This window comes from Diadema setosum, chromosome 14 (assembly GCF_964275005.1).
Source record: "Diadema setosum chromosome 14, eeDiaSeto1, whole genome shotgun sequence".
Classification (NCBI taxonomy): domain Eukaryota; kingdom Metazoa; phylum Echinodermata; class Echinoidea; order Diadematoida; family Diadematidae; genus Diadema; species Diadema setosum.
In genome coordinates, this window is record NC_092698.1 from 2,956,099 (window position 1) to 2,975,693 (window position 19,595).

Below are 19,595 nucleotides of genomic sequence, written 5' to 3' on the forward strand. Positions count from 1 at the left end.
TACTAACCAACAAATCCATGCATATATTGATACGATATCTTTTCAAATGTTAATATTTTGTGCAAACCCACGGGAGAGTGCTAAGGATATACCATCTTATACGCTGTATGAAATCTGCATGTGTGATGTCGAGGATAGACATAATCAGAAGAAATTTGAAACATTTGACATTTGTAATATTTTCTTACGTCAATACTATGCTGTCTCTGAGTTTTCTCTAATAAATTTTGTGAGATTTAAAAAAAAAAGTTTGACCAGTAACGCATAAAATGTGTTCACCATTTATTTTTCAACCTGACTGAGATTTCTATTCTAGAAAAAAAAAGGCAATAAATATTTTGCTCCTGTTTTTCTTATACCACAGGGACAGCAGCTGGAAAAAAAAAAACTGCTGGTGTCAAATGTTATTTACGATTTGAAATACAGTTTCTCCACGTATAATTTACTGTTCTTTTACTTTATCGTTCTGGAAGCATACACCACATACATACGAGCAACCTTCCTCTTTTAATCGGCAAGAACAAGAACATGAAGTCATGATGGCATATCACAGAGCACATACAACCATAGATTTCCGTAATATCATTATAATCATGTCATGGATTGTTGTTCTTTCCTATTACCTAACAAAACACAGGAAACGGTTCGTATTGACTTTGTCAGCAGACACCCTGTATGTAAGCGAACAAAGAATCATACTATGACTCCACATGAGTGACCAACTTTTCTTCCCCCAAAGTTTCGAAACTCATTTCACCGAACCGCATTAACATTAACCAGACGTAGTGTATACTTCCGCATAAAGGAGTGTATACATTTTACTCCACATGCTTAAAGTGCATTCTAAAGTCGAGATCAGTCGTGAAATGTCACAGCGATAAACCTTTAGTTATTCATGATCAACAGATACCGATTTAAAAAATGAGTTATTTAAATTGTTAAAATGGTTTTGTGATAACAGATTGATCGTAAATATTGAAAAATCAAATTATACGTATTTCATAAGTTAAGAAAAAGATTCCAGACTTGGAATTTTGTGATGTAAAAATGAATGATGTAAAATTATCTCTAGTAGAATGTATACAATTTCTAGGGGTTTATATCGACTGCAACTCGAAGTGGAAAAAGCACATCGCAATGATGAATAAAAGAATTTCGAGAAATATTAGAGTAATTAATAGGCTAAAAGGTATCTTACCAATGAAGGCTTTAATTTCGTTATAACAATTTTATTTTATCTCATTTGAATTATTGTAAAGTTGTATGGGGAAATCCTCATCAATCGAATTTACACGACACATTTATCCTTCAAAAAAGAGCAATTCGATTCTGTGCAAACTCGCATTATGCCTTCGTTTCTGAAAATGAATGTTTGAATATTCATCAGCTGAATGAGTTTAATGTTGTTATGTATATGTTCAAACATAAAATGAATTTGTTACCTGAGGTGTTTTTCTGGTTTGTTTAAATCTAATTATCTAATTCATAGCTACAACACACGAAATAGTAATAAAGATTTTGTTCAAGGTAGATAAGATGTATAAATGCACACACTCAGACATACTGGGCCCTCATTATAGAATTCTTTACCACATACAGTTACAATTTCTCCAACTACAAATATTTTTTAGAAGAATCTGAAAAGATATTTGCTAGATAGTGAGAGTTGTCATTATGAAATACACGATAATTATAAATAATTTTGTGGTTTTTGTTTTCTAGGGGTTTATATGACTAATCACCATTACTTCATTTTATAACGAAAATGTATTTTGTGTGTGTGTGTGTGTGTGTGTGTCTGTGTTTTTTTTTTCACCTGTCCCATGTCTTAATCGTAGAGCAATATTATTTCCTCTTATTCTTTGTTGTGAACTACCCTGACAAGACTCTGGTCTTTTGTAGTTTCCATGTTTCATTTACAGATATTATATGTTATGTATGCATGTTCATGTATTTGTTTCCTGCCCTCAGTTTGTTATTGTGCAGATGATCCTATTATGTCTTTTAAATGAAACAGAATAAAGTTCAAGCTCTAGTTCAGATGATTTTCCCTCCGGTAATAAATGGGTATAGACGGTCCCTCAAATAAGGGAATGAATCTTTATAGATGATAATGATGATGACAATGATGATAATACCTATTATTATGATAAGAACAATAATATCATAATGATTATGTCTTCTTTATCTACGGTATACTCTTCAGTGTTACCACTGCTCTTACAAAGGACCCTATTTTTCTGCCAATACAATGACAGTGTTGTATTTGTTCCTCTTTCATTTTTGTTAGATTCCTATTAATTCTGTATATCCATAGCGTGTCTTATTACAGGCACACCTTTATGAGGTATGATGGCAGCCATGTCTGCTTCCCCCTGCGGCCCTGCACACGCACACACACACACACACACACACACACACACACACACACATGTACACACACCCACACGCACGCACATCCACACACTCGCACACACCCACACGCACGCACACCCACACCTCCCCCCCCCCCCACACACACAGGCATATACACCCGTACTAACATGAACATAATAATCATTATAACCTTTTGGGTTTCTGGAAATATGAAAGATAACAAATATTTTGTGTCTCCAAAAGTTCTCCTTTTTTTGTGTGTGTTCTGCATGTCTCCTAACGCGCAAAAATTGGCGACTCTCATTTCATTACATATACCTTATACTACATACACACAATATATATAACTTTATGACACAATCACACACAAGCACACACATCATCAATCACATGCACATACACATTACTTTTTGGATTTTCCCGACGTATGACAAATATAGTAATACCTGTATTTTGTGTCTCGAAAAGGTCTCTTTTCCCCCACTGGTTATCTATAGGAATATATTGAGGAGACATGTCTCCCTGATGTCGTTCACAGAATAACAAAACGCAAAGGAAGCAAAAATTAACTGACGACAATGTATCTTTATTCAAAATATACGGCTGGTTTCTAAAAAAAAAAAAAAATACATGTTGTTGCGATGAAGTTACACAGGTTTTCAGCTCTTTCCTAGTACGAATTGCGTTGCGGAATTAACATAATGCGAAGTATTCCTCTGATTTAAATAGCCTTTTTATTCAAAATATGTCGGGAAGGATGAAAACATCATACACTGAAAAAATAGAAGTAAAGAAAAGGCTGATTCACATAAAATACTTCGAGGAAAATAAATGGGCCTCAGTCGTATCATTATGAAATAACTAGTCTAAAGCCTAGTTTACATAAAGACTTCTGCATTCCATTGTCTATACTATTTAACAAGATTTAAGAAAATGTCAGCATAATCGTACAAATTCTACGCATCCATAAACATTATATACATTACAATAAAAGGAAAACTTAAGAAGAGATGTACAGTAATACACGTATGATTTTGAAGGTACACTAGCAGGGGACACTTTTCAAATACAATTTGGTATAGATCTTGCCTCTCACTGAGTGTATAGATAGGAAGCAAACAGCAATTGTATGCAAGTCCGCCGGAGATCATAGATGTTTTTATATCATAATTATCAGGGAGATTGTGCATGGAATCACTAAATGGTATAAAATTTATTGATGATTACATTGTTACGAATAAGGAATGTTGTAATACATTCTTTCCCTGACTACTTCTGCTTTCAAAGCCTGCTGGTCATTTCGTTTTAAGTCTCTTCCAATGACGTAAAGATCGTTGGTAGGCAATAACTCTATTTCGGAAACTGTTGATAAATGATTTCCCAACTAGGTAAGACACTAAGTATAGACATTATGATTCTTCAATCGGAGGAAAAATACTTGTTGCCATGAGATACGTCCAAAACTTTCCCTCGTGTTGACCTTCGCAGTGTTGCATATCTGCAGAAAGAATATCCAGAAAGGATTCTTGTCATCGTTGCCAAAGAAACTTAAACAGGACGTTCTGAGTGATGCTCAACCTGAGCTTTTCAGAGTAGCAGATCCAGATCTAGATCCAGGACAAGATGTCAATAGGAAAACAAACAAACAGACGGACAAGCATGGACAAGAGCACCGCGTGTTCTACAGAAAACCAATATTTTTTTTTTTCTGTGAGAAAGAAAGTGGTACCAAAATCGTCAAAGAATAATAGAGGAACTCCTGCCATAGTAAAGTGTAGCACAAGGAAGGCAGAGAATACACAGTGGGAATGGGAAATCATAATGAATCAGAAAAGGAGGGATATAGTGTATTCATGAGCTTCTCATGCATGAATGAGCGATGGAATCAACGATGAAATGTATCGGTAGCAACATGTGAACCTCGGCGTGTTCATCATTAATTGTCTCAGTATGTTTTCCAAGTTTACGTAGAACACAGCATGTGAAACCAGGAGTGTAATTTTTTCCGACGAAAATTGTTATTCTAATGAGTTTTGATAAACGATATCATTTTGGAGTATCAGGCTTTCTTACCAAGTACTACCACAATTATATGGTAATAGTGATAATGGTAATAATTATAATAGTAGGCCCTATTGATTGTAATGACAATAATGATGCAGAACAGTGCTTATAAAGTGCATAAAATATTGAGAAAAAAAGAAGAGAAAAATAGTGAAAAAAGATACAATATACAATACACAAGTACATGTTTCATATTTACTAAATATGGTATTATGGTAATATGGTAACAAGTAGAGATTGAAAATGCTATCACATGCCATTTCTTTGTTGCTCTGTCAAATCAGCAATACTGTAAATAATTCACTATGTGAATGGTTATACTCACCTCAATCAGTAGACAACCTTTCTCTTCATGAGGACAGTGAGACAGGTGATGATGGAGAGGATGAAAATGACGATGAGAAGAACGTACGTGGTCGACGATTTCTGAAGGAACTCTTGAAAAGGGCTAGCTATGGGACCCTCTGTCAATAAAGCACCAATGGACAACGGTAAGGTTTGTTACTTCCTGGTATATTTTCCCTTCAATCTCATAGTAGTGTCTGTTTTACAGCTTGCCTTTTTTCTTCTTTTTCTGTTTTCTTTTCCGGAACCAGATACTACTAACTCAAATTCTGTCTAGGTGTAATTCGTTACGAAGAGAGCAATTATGACAAATTCTTTGCTGATACATAGCATATTTTTCGATTTAAGTCTTTCCTACTACCTCAATGAAAACACTCTATATACCTTTAGGCAAAACCTTGCAGACTATATACCTATAGAAATGCGAAATAAATCGCATGCCGTTGTACTGTTCAAAGTAACTATCAAGTGTGTTGTTCCAATTTCATGGAAACCTCGAACACAGGCAAAGTGTCCGTAATGGCGAACATCCGACAAACACACAAATTTGCAAGTGAGATTGTAATTGTAATTTTCGTTACTTATATGGTGAAGGGATCATATTGTATGCTTTGCTTCTTCAAGAATGATAGCTTTTGTTACTTACTGATTTTCAAGGACCTATACAATGTCAATACAAGCCATGCTGACTTGTATTGATTTATGATGCCTTGATCATCACTTATTTGGCCTATATACTATCTAATTATGTGCCATAAATATATTCACTATAATTTTTTTCGGTTACTTTTCACCAGATTACTTTGATCCATCCACATAAAAACCCCACAACAAAACTTCCCAACCAAGGTTCTGCCAATGACATCATCTACTGCTAGATGCAATCTAAATCATCTCCTGCTAATATGATACCAAAAGACATTGGAATGCACTTTCCCTTAACTGAGCATAACATTTCCATACAATGTTTTTTTTTTTCAATCGTATTTGTAATTTCTTCAACCTACCAAAAAAAGTTTCTGTTCGGCAATGTTTCATCCATGACAACGTATCTCCAACTCCGTTGGTGGCAGAACACGTGACATTGATGCAGTCATCGGGGAGTGGAGACAGGATTGCTGAGGCAGAGCTAGAGGAGGACAAGATGTCATTATCAGCTGTAATGTTGTATGTGTGGAGATGTGGGTAAGGCTGGTCAGAGATGTTAACATGACAGGTGATGATTAGAGTTACCAGGTTTCCTTCACGTCTGATTTCCGTCGCCTGGATCCTAAGGATGTTGCTACCAGGTTGTTGGGGGCCGAGTTCTACAATGAGATCGAATAGTAACAAAATTGGAGGATAAAACATGAATAGCCTGAATGTTCCATTTCATAAAGCCAACAAAGATACTGAAAGTGACATGAAACGTGAGTATAGGGTCTGACTGATCAGTCGCCGGGACTGAGTATAGGGTCTGACTGATCAGTCGCCGGGACTGAGTATACGGTCTGACTGATCAGTCGCCGGGACTGAGTATAGGGTCTGACTGATCAGTGGCCGGGAATGAGTATACGGTCTGACTGATCAGTCGCCGGGACTCGTGCTAATCTAAAGACCATGAAATGGCATGCACGCTCGCCAAGAAGGCGAAGAAGGCGACTACAAGAAATGTCCGAGACGTCTCTAAAACAAGATAAAAACTATTCGTCTGAAGTTCGGAGGCATCACAGTGACGTCATCGTGACGTTTCCGGTTGGTGGGTCTAGGCAAGGTCGCGGAGACGTCTCGGAGACCTCGTGGACAAAATCAATATCCGTGACTAGGCCGCGACTGAGGTGTCGCCGATAAGTAGCAGAGACGTCCCCGAGACCAGCTGAAGACTGTTGAAGTCTCCACCCCCCCCCCCCAAAAAAAAAGGAACATGTTTGATTCTCTCGCTACTCAGGGTAGTTTCCAGGAGACGTCTCGGAGACGTCGCGGAGTTGTCTCCGCGACCAGCGAGACTCGAGTCGCCAACAGGGTCGCCACCCAGCCTACAATCAAATGAAATACCCACATTTATGCGCAGTTTTGACTTTGATTTTTGGAAAGCTTTAGTTCTTTTCATTTCTTAGACACTCGTAAACGAAAAAGGGGGCATTGTAAACAATTCATGTTGTCGTTTTCTGTACTCTTTGTAAAGTGTGATTAGTCGCTATAAATTGGCGTCATCCCATGACCTAGACACCCACGAGTCATGCAGCTCACGAGTCATAAAGTCAACGAGTTAGATACTATTTAACACAGGCCAATGAGCAAGACACTACGCAAAATTTCCCTAGTGTCTAGTTCGTGGACCAAGTTGCTTGTTGATCTGTTTATTTTCCTTGTCGAGCCCGAGGGCCTTGTTCACTACAAAAGCGTCTACCTCCTGGCTGTATAACTCATGAGCTGTAGAACTCTTGAGCTGTTTGACTCGTGTACATTATGACTTCGTTGGCAGTATGAATCGTGGGTTGCATTACTCGTGGGTGTCTACTTTGTGACGTGCACCCGTGACATTTACCTGTTTGTGAAGGACAGTAGGTCTTGGTCGCTTCAGTCTCCCCGTATTCATTTATACCAGTACACACGACATCGATGCATGTGTTGGGTTGAGGGTCAATCGTCACCGTACGAGAAGCTGAATCGGAAATGACGCTATTGTCCACTGCAATGAGGTACGTGTTGATTTGTGGAAAGGGTTGGTCTTCTTGATCCACGTGGCAAGTAATGTTAAGGCTTGGTTCGTTATCATCATCCTCTTGAGTCTCAAACTCCACGCTGATGATTCCTTCTGCTGGCTTATCTGTTGGATATGATTATTTGTTATCAATGTCCAAATCGGCAGTTGGTGACCAATGAGAAATAATGATAGATACCAGGTAGCTAAGTTGAAATGTGATCGCCTTAGATGGACAAAAAAGGGGGGCAGATATTGTTTTAACAAGATGCTTAAAATTCGTAGGAGGTTAACCTTGACTTCCAGACATTTAGTAAGCATGTGTTAAATCATGGACCTACAAAAATTGTAGGTCCATGGTTAAATAAACAAAGACTAGCCGTTTTATATAGTGATATTTAAGGTGGCTTTGTTGATGGCTTGCATAAGCATAATAGGTCCGCATGGTTGGAAAAAGGGTATCAACAAGGATGTTTTAATGGGCATGACAGATTTGTGATTTAACACACTGCGCAACATTGATGAGAGCGTGAATGAAAACGTATACACTTAACACTTAAAGAGGTTATTCGACTACGTCGAACTCATAAAAGCAAATACCTACGTTTAAATTAAAGTCTCCCAGACTAATTACCTTGAGGACAGTGTGTGAACGTGGCTGAGGTCGTTCCTATCCCGTTCGTCGCGGAGCACGTGAGTTCGATGCAGGCGTTGGGGCGTGGCGAGAGGATGGCTGAGGCGCTGCTTGATGACGATAGAGTTTTATTCTCAGTCCCGATGGTGTAGGTGTGGAGGTATGGGGACGGCTGATCAGTAAAGTTCACGTGACAGGAGATGACCAGATTTACCAGGTTATCCTCGCCTTTAATCTCTACAGCATCAATGGATAAGATGTTCTCTCCTGGGGGTGTACCGGGACTTGGAGTGATACATGGAGTGATGGACCGGGAGGGGGACGGGGTTACACCACCTGCCAAAGTGTAATCGCACATTATCCAGTCAGTGTTAAGACTTAAAAGATAAACCCCGACAACCCTATTTCGAGTGTAATCGTGGATCATATAAGAGCAGAAGTCTGACCTTTAAAGGGAAATCATGGTTGATGTGGGAGTCTAAGACGATAAATACAGCTATAGAAATGCTCATGTCAAATGCATTACGAATCAATAATGTTTAGGGCTCGCTTCGAGTCCTTAAACCGAAATCCATGAAGATATTTGCCTCTCATTTTATTTAACAATACCATATGGAAGACATACAAGTGTATATGGGTGTAAGTAAGTAAATTTTAGTCGAGTAAATCGTCTGAGAATGAATATTTCGACACTGATTTTTGTTTGTGAATATATGTTCCTTGTTACAAAGAAACGATGATTGGACATTACTACAAAATGTCGAATTTATATCATTATTGATACTTCTCGGTCATTTGGTCTTATGGAGGGTTTATTTGGTTTTCCAGATCCACACGATCAAAGTAACATAAGTATGATAGAACGGGTGATGACATGATGTTCATTATTCCAAAGTTGCTTTATTCATGTTAATACTATAATGAGTTAAAGTTTGTTATTTCAACACGTCTTACAAGGACTTTATCAAACATGTTATAGCTTCTAATGATATATAAGAGTATTAGGCCCTGTGTTGGTGATTATGACATTTGCCTAGGGATAGTTTTCAATAGGCCTACTTTTGTGATTATGATTCCGCCACTATCATGATATTTGGTATCGTGTATTTTTTAATGCAAACTTTGTGAACCTGGTAATTATTTAACGTGGAAATCTCAAATGAAATGAAATGACATGAAATGAAATGAATTACTGAAAAGCGTGATAGCGTTCTCATAATAGATGGAAATGCTCACTCTATATGGGATGATTTGCGTATTCAAAGGAGAGAATGAACCAAATCGCATTTCTTTCTTGTAGTGAATTCATAGACGGACTCAGCCGTAAATATATATATATATATATATATATATATATATATATATATATATATATATATTGACAGCAAATCTTGCCCATATAGACGTGGCTGGTGTTGGGTAGCACCCCTTTAAGCATCGAGCTTTCGGGCGAAAAGCCCTTCTTCAGGATATACACAGTCAATGACAACAACGTATAAATAAAATCAACCTAGGTATAAAATCATACTAAACTTAACTAACCTTATATACTATACATTTCAAAATACACTCAACATAAAACATAACTCAATTCAGCGCATTTTATAACAAAAAAACAAACCAACATACTATTACTAAATACAATCTCAAAACAAAACTTACTGTGTTGGTGCTGTCAATAGATTTACTGTTCTTGCACCGCCCCGCCATGTTGTGGTTAAGTCCTTTGATGTCAGTATATATATATATTATTTTTTTTCTCTTGGGGAAGAAATCTAAGTCCCGCTAATTACTATTATCGAAATGACACGTTTATATCGTATTTCTTAATTCCCTTGACACTAAAGATAACTCTATAAGCGTATGCTAAAGTTGTGAACAAAGGTATGTACACGAAGGCTATATTTGATTTCTTTTTCTCAACTATATTTCCTGCATAATTTTATATCACTACAAGTTTATAAAAAAACATACCTTTTTAGCTTCCCATTAACCATGGTAACTCATAAATACGTTTCATCTCCATCAAGCTTCAAGGTGTTTGGATTTGTGCTGTGGTATTATGAATACACATTTTGTCTCGCACATAATTCTTTAGTTTTTTTTTTCCAAAAATGCAGGGGACGTCTTTCAAATTAATTTCGTATATGAATATGAATTCATCAATACCTTTACATAAATATGTACAATGTATGATTATGCAGTAACGCAATTTGATAATGTGTACATATTTGATAAATTTACCTGTAACCTCCAGAGTTGAAGAGCGCACAACACCGTACACATGACACTGAAGTATATCACCATTGTTGGCTGTCGTTGGAGTGAATATCAGTCGACTGGTGATGTCATAGTAAGTCAAGAGATCAGCTCCGTAACCCAGACCTGCATTCAAGTCTGCGTTCCTGAATATTGCCTCCGCAGCTTCCTGATCTCCTGTAATACAATTTAAAATATTATATTGTCCCTCAGCCCATCAGTACATCGTCTACTTCCAACACCATGAGAGCACATTGCACATTATCACCCGACATCTGTGGTTAGAGACAGCGTTAAAAGTAAATTGTCAGAAAGAGGGAGATGGTCATACTTCATGCATCTCTTCAAATCTCACAGTATGTTGAGGGCTTTTTAAACCGATAAACCAAACTAGGGGCCTACTTCAACTTTTTATCATATCATACAACGATATCATGAATGTCTCGTGTGTAGTTTGCGATGGCGTCATACACATTTCTTCACGTCTTCAAAAAAAAAAAAAGAAAGAAAGAAAGGGAGAAAGTTTAATATGTAATTAAGTTTATGCGTGGCCATACCAGAATCATTGCCTATTAATTAGCATCTTGCAAGTACTGTTAATCCGGAAATCCATCTTGACACTAGTTTGTATGAATCATTAGAAATAGTAAAATTAGTCGAAAATGCACGACAGTGGAAGTTTGAGCAAATTCTAATCAAGCTCTGATTACTTAAGTTGTGATCACTCACAGAGAAATTGGTAAATTTATAATGTCACGCACGAGTTCACGCCCTATTTCATCGATACTATAGAGTGAGGAAAATTTCATACTCCCTTCTATTGCAGATTCCCCGTCAATGTACTCATTGTATTTTTTTTCTGTACAATCCCTCCGTTGAAAAAAAAGAAATGGATATTCAGGTCTAAATAAAAGAGGTAAAACAGATTTTATTGAGTTTTCTGCACAGGACAAGATAACAAGAAATTTAACAACACAAAGTCGTAAATTTCTGTTTGATTGGTCACATCAACAAAATTGTATGACATTCATGTTTTTAATCAAAATATAGACAAGCTTCCTCTCATTTTTATGGTTCTATTCAAACCAACTTATTTTTTTATTTATTTTTTTTTTATTTGGAGGAAGGTCCCCTTTATCGCTTAAAATATTATTGGATATTCCAGTCATGATTAGAATATTGTAAACTATGAAGTTATTTCAAACCTTCACAATTCAAGTTTGAGTAAATGTTCCCTCTCAATTGCAATGGGAAAAACTACTTGAGTGAGAGCAAAACAGTAATTAGTGTTATTGTCACTGGTGTAGAAAGGTTAAAAGCAACCATGACTGGAATATTAATAGGCCTGGCAGAATTTGTAACAATTACGCCTACGCGCATTTACGATTAAAGATAATATGATTAAAATAAGATTCAAGATCGATACTAAAATTACAATATAAGTAATTCAAATTTGGTGAATTACAGGTTTAAACAAATAGAATCTTGACACGACATCTCTGTATTATTGTTTTTTAGTACTTTAGTTGACACCAAAATATAGCAAGCGAGAAATAGAATACTTTCTGACAATACTGCAATTATGATTTAACAGTGTCATGGCAGGGTCGATAACAGTTGATCAGTCTAGTGTGCAGAAAAAAGTTTCACCAAGCAAAAACCAAGAAGCCAAGAAAACAAAAACCCCAAAGACTATGTGATAAATATCGAATAAACTCACGTTCTCCATCACACCGTACGCCTACGTCATTGTTATGCCCACAACTGGAGTAACTGGAGCATCCCCACGGGAATCGACTGCACTCTAAAAGAGAGTTCTTATCCGCCGTGGGACAGTGAATTATGGTGTCTAACCAAATAGGACCCGATCCTTCTCCGAATTGGGCATTAGAATGGACCGAGGCAGCCCCCGAGTACCCAAGCTGTCTACACACAGCGTGAGCTGCGTTCATATCCCAACCAGTGTCACACGCCGTGCCCCAGATCCCATCACAGAATATCTCCACTCGCCCTTCATGTTCGTCAGTTCCTCCGACAAGTCTCACTGTAACATGTGGAAAAAATGAAGTTGTGTTGGCTATTCCTTTTGTTTAAATCCTATAAACTGAGCAGAATTTCAGATTCTATACCACATAATTATTGAAAGCGAGTTATCATCAATTACTAGTATGCACGCATGGGACCTACAAAATTCAAGACGCATTCTATGCATTCTCCGTTCACATCTTGAAATCTACAAAATTGTGATTCTACAATATTCGTATTCTGAATTACGTAAAATGGGAAACAGACATTGTTTGGACTCTTGACTCATATTCCTATCAAAAAGACTACCGAAATGTTACAATGACATCAAAATGAAACTATCGATAAATGTGGTTTCACATTTGAAGTTTACTTTTTTTTTTTTTTAAATGACATCGTAATTGACGGTACTATCAAGGCATACACGATGGAATGGAACTGGAATGATTTGGATTGAACATTTTTGAAAAGAAACAAAACAAAACAGAAAGTTCAAGGGTTTGGAAGGTTCTAATGCAATGACGTGTGATGCGATGAAATCTGCTGTCAAAATTTGGGCCCAGGTCGAGGTCCAGGCGTATACGAACTTATCAGAGTTGATTGAAGAGAATTGAGCTTCACGCATCTGACCAAGAGAAGCCTGAAGCTGAAGAATATGAGGTGTTGAAATATCTTTACTAAACTGAATTATCATTTGAGATCTCATCATTGCCTTGATAAGTAAAGAAAGAAAAAACAAAATCACAAGTCAATTTATTCTTACCCTCTTAGCTTGTAATACCTCATTCTGGCTTTGTAGCGTAAATTGGTGGAATTGATGGAGTATCAATAGACATGAAAACACGCGATCAGAACTTCCATCACTGTCCGTGGATTGAGGAATCTAAACATTCATTTGCGCGTTTAGTTCGGGTTATCCAGAACGTATCCATATTTTTCGCTGATACTCACCAGTTCTACCATCGCACGGCCGCGAGCAGTAACTTCCTCTGAACCTGTAGTCATATAACTAAGTTTGCCGCTGAGCGACTTTTGCCATCTGCAAAGTCACTCTTTTTTATTCCTTGTTCTTTTATCCCTTTCTGTTCAAAATATTCTGGCAATAAGGTCACATATTCACCTATAAATTTTCAGCTTTATATTCTAGGCAATGATATATCACATTATAACCTCGCTTTCATTTTGCAACATTTCTCTGCATCATTATGAGGAATCATCGAACATAGGAGCACATTGAGGAAATATTTTCACTTCCGTCGTCGATATTTAAAAACAGACAAAATGACCAATTTAAATAAACACGAAAGACAGAGGTAAAGAATTTTACAATTCACTAAACTCTAACAGGTCCATCCTGCTGAGGGAATGGGTCTGAAATGTAATGATCTATGTCATCCATAAATTATCATCATTAAAATACCAAAAAGTTCGTCACTACGACTGAAATGATTCCCGGTGTGAGTCAAATTCCTCCTGTAAATTCACAGTGATATGATTGAAAGGCATCGGCAATATTGCCTTCGTTAAGAAAATGGACAAAAATATCCGGCTATGCTTGTCAGTTCCACATAATGAGCAGGGCTGGGACTTTGAATTGAGACATGACTTACACGTAAGCCTGTAGGGTCATAGGGCAGAAAAAAGCTCCCCATTTTGAATACACTTACTCTGTTACATGATTCGTATTAGTCTTTATCCGATTTGAAAGGTGATGATTACAAAATACGTGTTATCATCTTTCAGTCACACTTCTTTTAAAACCCGAAAGTCTAAAAAGACAAGATTTACCGGCGACGCTAGGTAGCTTTAGAGAGTACGCTGATACGACAACAATATCTTCTTTTGGCTGCGTGTAGGATGCATGACGATATTTGTCCTCGATTGACATGATTTTCATGACAGAATTTTACGTCCTATTATTTGCACGAACACCTTAGTATTTTATATCATACCACTATCTGAAACAGATTAGTGGTTTCCCATTCCTTCCTTTCACAAACAGAGTGAGATGATAGAGAAAACGATTAGGAACCCCTCCAATATTACTGGAAACAACTCGGACGTATTGTGTGAAACTTTACCATTAAAAAGAGACAAAAATGTGACATATTTTATTGTTTCTAGCTTCTCACAAAGTGTTTTGCAATCAACCACCTTAGATAGGAACACTTCACTAATTCACCGAAAGTTATTTTACTTTCTGAGCAGCTGCTGTCTATTTTGCTTATCCACACGAACGAAAACAGCCGCGATATTTGTATGTAAATTACGGACAGTATCTTGTAACGTTAAAGAATGGCGAAAAACTTTGAGTTCTAAACGGTGATCAAGTCCAGTTAATTTCTTACACAAACATCCTGTCTCGACTATTGTAGTTTTCCTGGTTTCTTAATGCCTCGTATATGTGATATGGTGATGGGGAGGCGATTATGTCAGCAACAAGAATTCCTTCGTTCCATCCTAGGTACCCGTAGGTTGGCCGATGTTCTTGAACGCTGTTCAGTCTTCTGACTCCGTACTAAACCTTGGTCTCATCTCATGCAAAATCTTAAGATTTCACAGCAATTATCCATGATTTCAAACTCAAAATTGTACAAAAGTTGTCTTCTCAATGTCTCGTACTCTCTGCCGAACCCTGGGGTGAATTGCGTTTTCGTTGCATGAATAGGAGAGTCATTATGTTACCTTCTACTGGTATGAGGTCAGAGTTCATTTCCGTTTCATTTTGTTTCTCTTTCAAAAATTATCGAATTAACGAAGAGCAGGTTGCTTGAGAGTGTTTGGTATGTAGTTTACTAATCAGTGGTAACGCTCTGATTAGACGCATTCAAAATTGTGCCTAGCAACATGCTTCCCAATGTATGGGGCTTGTGTTCTGAAGCTAGATCGGAAATTACGACGATATATCTAACGTTTGCATAAACATCTCTTAACTGTGGCAGACACACGTATGTTGCGAGGAATGGTCTTGTGTAATAATGGACACATAGAGAACACATTAATTGGTGGAAGAAAAATCACTCCTCAGTTTACAGGAAGAGATTGCATTTTTAGATCTTTATGGTTTTTATTTCAGATGAACATTATGATTTATGTAAGGTTAGTTGTAGCAGAAAACTAAACGGAAAAATATAGTCGAGTTTATACATATTTTTAAATTAACATCGTCCCCTCTAACTGTCCGTAGAGATTACGATGAGAGGACGGCAACTTTCTGCCTTTGAAGCCTTTCTTAAAATCCAGGAAGAGAGCTGTGGATTTTCGTATTTTCTGGTTTAACGACAGAAACCTTTGTTCTGATATTCAAACATTATGTTGTCAGGGATATCTCGGACAGATTTCATGCATTTTCCGAGCAGCATTGCTCTATCACGGTAGTGTTAAGTGGAGTTAAAAAAGTGTGGTGATGAATCTGGGTGAGAGTTCACTTCCGTCACACTAATCTACACTAATCTAATGACCCAATGTTTGGAATCGGAAAAGGAGCGGATATTCCACACTTATGAATCATCACCTTCAGTTAGGGTATCCCAGATATCATCTGTGGATTTGAATTGGGGTTAAGTTTGTCATTTATTCAATGCATTCATTTAGCTCCACGTGCAGTATTATAAAAAGGGTTTTCTCGAGTTTTTTCTGCACGATAACCTTCGTCTCCTTTGCTGTTAAGATCCTTGGTGTAACAAATCTTACCAAGAAAAAAAAAATATTAATATCACGAGGTTTTGGGAGCTTACTGTTACTTCAACTAATACACACATACAATTTAGAAAAAAAAGTCATTATGATGGTAAATGAAGGTAAATCGTAACTCTTTCCGGTAATGTACATTATTTTGGTTCGTAGACATATCTGAGCTTGTTTTATCTCTATTCCCTTTTGCAAATTTAGCTTAAGTCAAGTACACCTAATCTGGAACCAGCTCCGAAATCATATCAAACAGGCACCCTTAACACAAGCTTTGGCTAATCTTTACTGGAGAAGATAACAAAACTTAAAAATGAGCAACTGCTATTACACTCAGTTAGTGAGCTTATTCTATACCAGATTGTCCACTATACGATCTTGATTCCCCTTCCTTCTTTCATGTGCGCTTACAACTTGTTAGTGATTTGCATTTTTATCATTGGAGTTATTTATGTATTTCTTTTTTTGTCCCCGCAATACTCAACAATGTGATGATGTTGTAAGTTTACCATGAATGTATTATGTATTATGTTTTTTTTTCTTTCTTTTTTAAATCATGTGTTTCCAATATGTGTATTTTGTGATGTAGCCTATAGGCCTTCTGAGAAAAAAAAAATTGTAGTCACTAACAGAGCTACTCTACCGAACAAAACAGACAGATGAATTTAATACATTACATAAATGAATATTGCCTTAACAGAATACCAATCGTTGGTAACTTAATGTGCCACCCGCAATACCCTTAAGTTTGTTAGGCATCCTGTAGTTCATTATAAGACAATGTTGTCATCTAAAGTCCAGCTTATTTTTATTGAAATTTTTGTGAAAAAATCTGAGTTCTTTGATATAGACAAGTTCAACCTTTTTACGATAAATTCTTTTGATTTCAATCATGCAATATTCATTGTAATTCCATCTCTCAGGGTAAAAGGTTGTTTGTTGTGCAAAGAGTGTATCAATCGTTTTAGTTGTTATTACTTTGTACAAGATTTCTCTTTCGTGTCGATATACAACAAATCCACAGCACGGATTATAATATTTGTCATGTTATGAAAGTAAGTCATTGTTGCACAATAGTTTTCATCAAAAAGGATTTTATGTATTGATATTCAATTTATCAGCAATTATAGTGTTTGTCACAGTGCAATAGAAAGTCAACGTCCCATATTGAATTTTATGAATGAAAATGTCACGATTAAATTAAGGCTTTCGCTTTTCATTGATAGATTTACTATGGTTTACTATCATTGTATATACATGAGTTTGAATATGTGTGTGTGTGTGGTGTGTGTGTGTGTGTGTGTGTGTGTGTGTTGGTGTTTATATGTAGAGGGGAGGTGTAGTTGTTTTTTTTCCATTGGGCCTCGTCAACAGAATGAAAAAAAAAGCTCAGATAAAGGTTTCTCCACAATAATCAACGCCAAACTTAACTGAAATGAAAGACAAATACTACATTTTAAACAATAGATTAAATAGTTGAGAATTAGTTATACCACATAAAACATATGGGGAATAAGATTTTTAAAATAACGGAGATAGACAATAACCAAAATAACTTTATGACTGCAGTCTAGGGGTATTTCGGCTAATGTTGAAAAATAGAAAGTTAGAATATGACCAATATCCCCTTCCAAGAAATCAACATTGATTCAGGTAAACTCGTGTCATTAATCTTGCTGTTCTCATGCAAACATTGCGTTAAATTTCTGCAATACGAAAAGTGGAACATATTCTGTTTTATTTCATCCAGATTAAATTTCCTTGAGAAGGAACCCCAACTCGTCATCTGACGTCACAAATTTGAAGGACGATGCGACATTTTAGGCAAGGTGCCAGGAAGAAGAAGGCGCGAACATTGGCAGAAAATGTTACCAAAATCCATTCAGTTTTTCAAGAATTATGTGAAAATGGCAAAAACTCTGGTAACAATTTTAAGAATCTAAAATTATGGCTATCAAAATCAATATGTCGTAACACTTTATTGGATTCAGAATCCACATCCAAATTTTCTTTCAGACCCTCTAGAGAAAGGTAGTAGTCGATCATGCTATCCACAGTACTGGTTGTTTGTACGCCATCAGTAATCTGTACGCCATTTAAGTACCAGATCACGTGTTCTGAGCCAAAGACTTTATCGGCTGTACAGGAGGCTGTAACTTCCTGGTCTGGTGTCAGCGGGCTTGGTACATTCAGAGTCACACTGGTTCCACCTACAGAAACAAATAAAGATATGACAGAAACAGAATAATGAGACTTAATTAAGATAAAACAATATTTGCCTCCTCTTGAAATCATCACGCCAGTTTATTTTCTCAGGAGTTTGCTGTAATTATGTTAGTCGTAAACAAAAAACACACATTTTGCAGAAAATTATAAGCAACAAGCACACGTTCGTCCCTTTGTTAGTTTCTCAGATATAATGTCTTGTCTTTATCTTTGTTTGTGTAGTTTATGAAGGATATTAAAAAAAACAACAACAATAGATATGAAGCCTGCTAATAAAAACCAAACCAACAGCTAACTCCCTTGTAATACATACACTTTCTGTATCTTACCAATACAACGGATGGTGATAGAAACTATCTCAAGTAGGACTAATACTCGTCTTCCAGTCATCATCCCTTGACGCCGTTAGATCCTGGAAATGGAAGAGAAAAGGTAGAAAAGAGAAAAAAAAGTATGAATATTAATCGACTGTAATAACAGTTTCAAGGGTTTTATCGCAAAGACTGAACACAAACTATATAAGCTGCGGATACAGTCTGTAAACGACTTGACGAAGTTAACCCAGAAAATTCGCTTTAGTTGCATTTGCTTAAGTAATCAAGAATAGACACTATGTAAGGCACAGGGAAAACCAAATTAGGTTTACTTTCAACCTGTGAAAAATGTCAAATCGATTTATATAACGACTGTGAAAGAGAAGAAAAAATGTTTACGCTGTTAAACGATGTAAAAGCTTCAGCAAGTTTGATGTCCTAATGTCTGCTCTCTCTGTCGACCTTTATTAGAATGTGTGTGCAGACTATTCGATCATCACACGCTATTCCTTCATAAGATTCTTCCGCGTTTACTGCTGTTGTCATATTTGTCCCAACACACACTAGACATAAGGTTATATACCAAATTGAAGTATGTCAAAGATTATCGTCCTTTTTAGTATAGATGCAATTTCCGTGGCTTTCAGTTTGAATATGTGTGGAACTATCTTACCTCTTAGCGCCACGATGAAATTATAATCATGTACAATGGTATTGTAACGTATGCCATTTTGATACATGAACCCGATTTTCCTGCGAACTTGTAACAATGATAAAACTGATGTGTCGTCAATACATCAATACATCCTTGTTTCAAGATTCAACACGACGTCTATGATTTCTTGCTACACTCTCAACGTGATGATAGTTGATCATTAAAGAGTCATGGTGTGTGAAAACAATGACTTGTGAATACGCCACTTCTTGTTAAAGCTGACTAATTTTAGACCCGAATTAAGAGTCACTTTCTGAGAAAGACCAT

General features: G+C 36.7%; 1 protein-coding gene across 1 annotated transcript; it reads right to left on the reverse strand.

The window, feature by feature from the left end:
* Positions 1-3,715: 3,715 nt before the first annotated feature.
* Positions 3,716-18,689, reverse strand: LOC140237834 (uncharacterized). Its single transcript, XM_072317763.1, has 9 exons — positions 18,629-18,689; positions 18,092-18,283; positions 12,082-12,405; positions 10,347-10,538; positions 8,103-8,438; positions 7,313-7,594; positions 5,793-6,092; positions 4,766-4,904; positions 3,716-3,874 (listed from the first exon to the last, which is right to left on the reverse strand). Exons 1-8 carry the CDS (start codon positions 18,687-18,689, stop codon positions 4,771-4,773), a joined length of 1,821 nt encoding a protein of 606 aa, XP_072173864.1. The 3' UTR covers positions 3,716-3,874; positions 4,766-4,770.
* Positions 18,690-19,595: the final 906 nt, after the last annotated feature.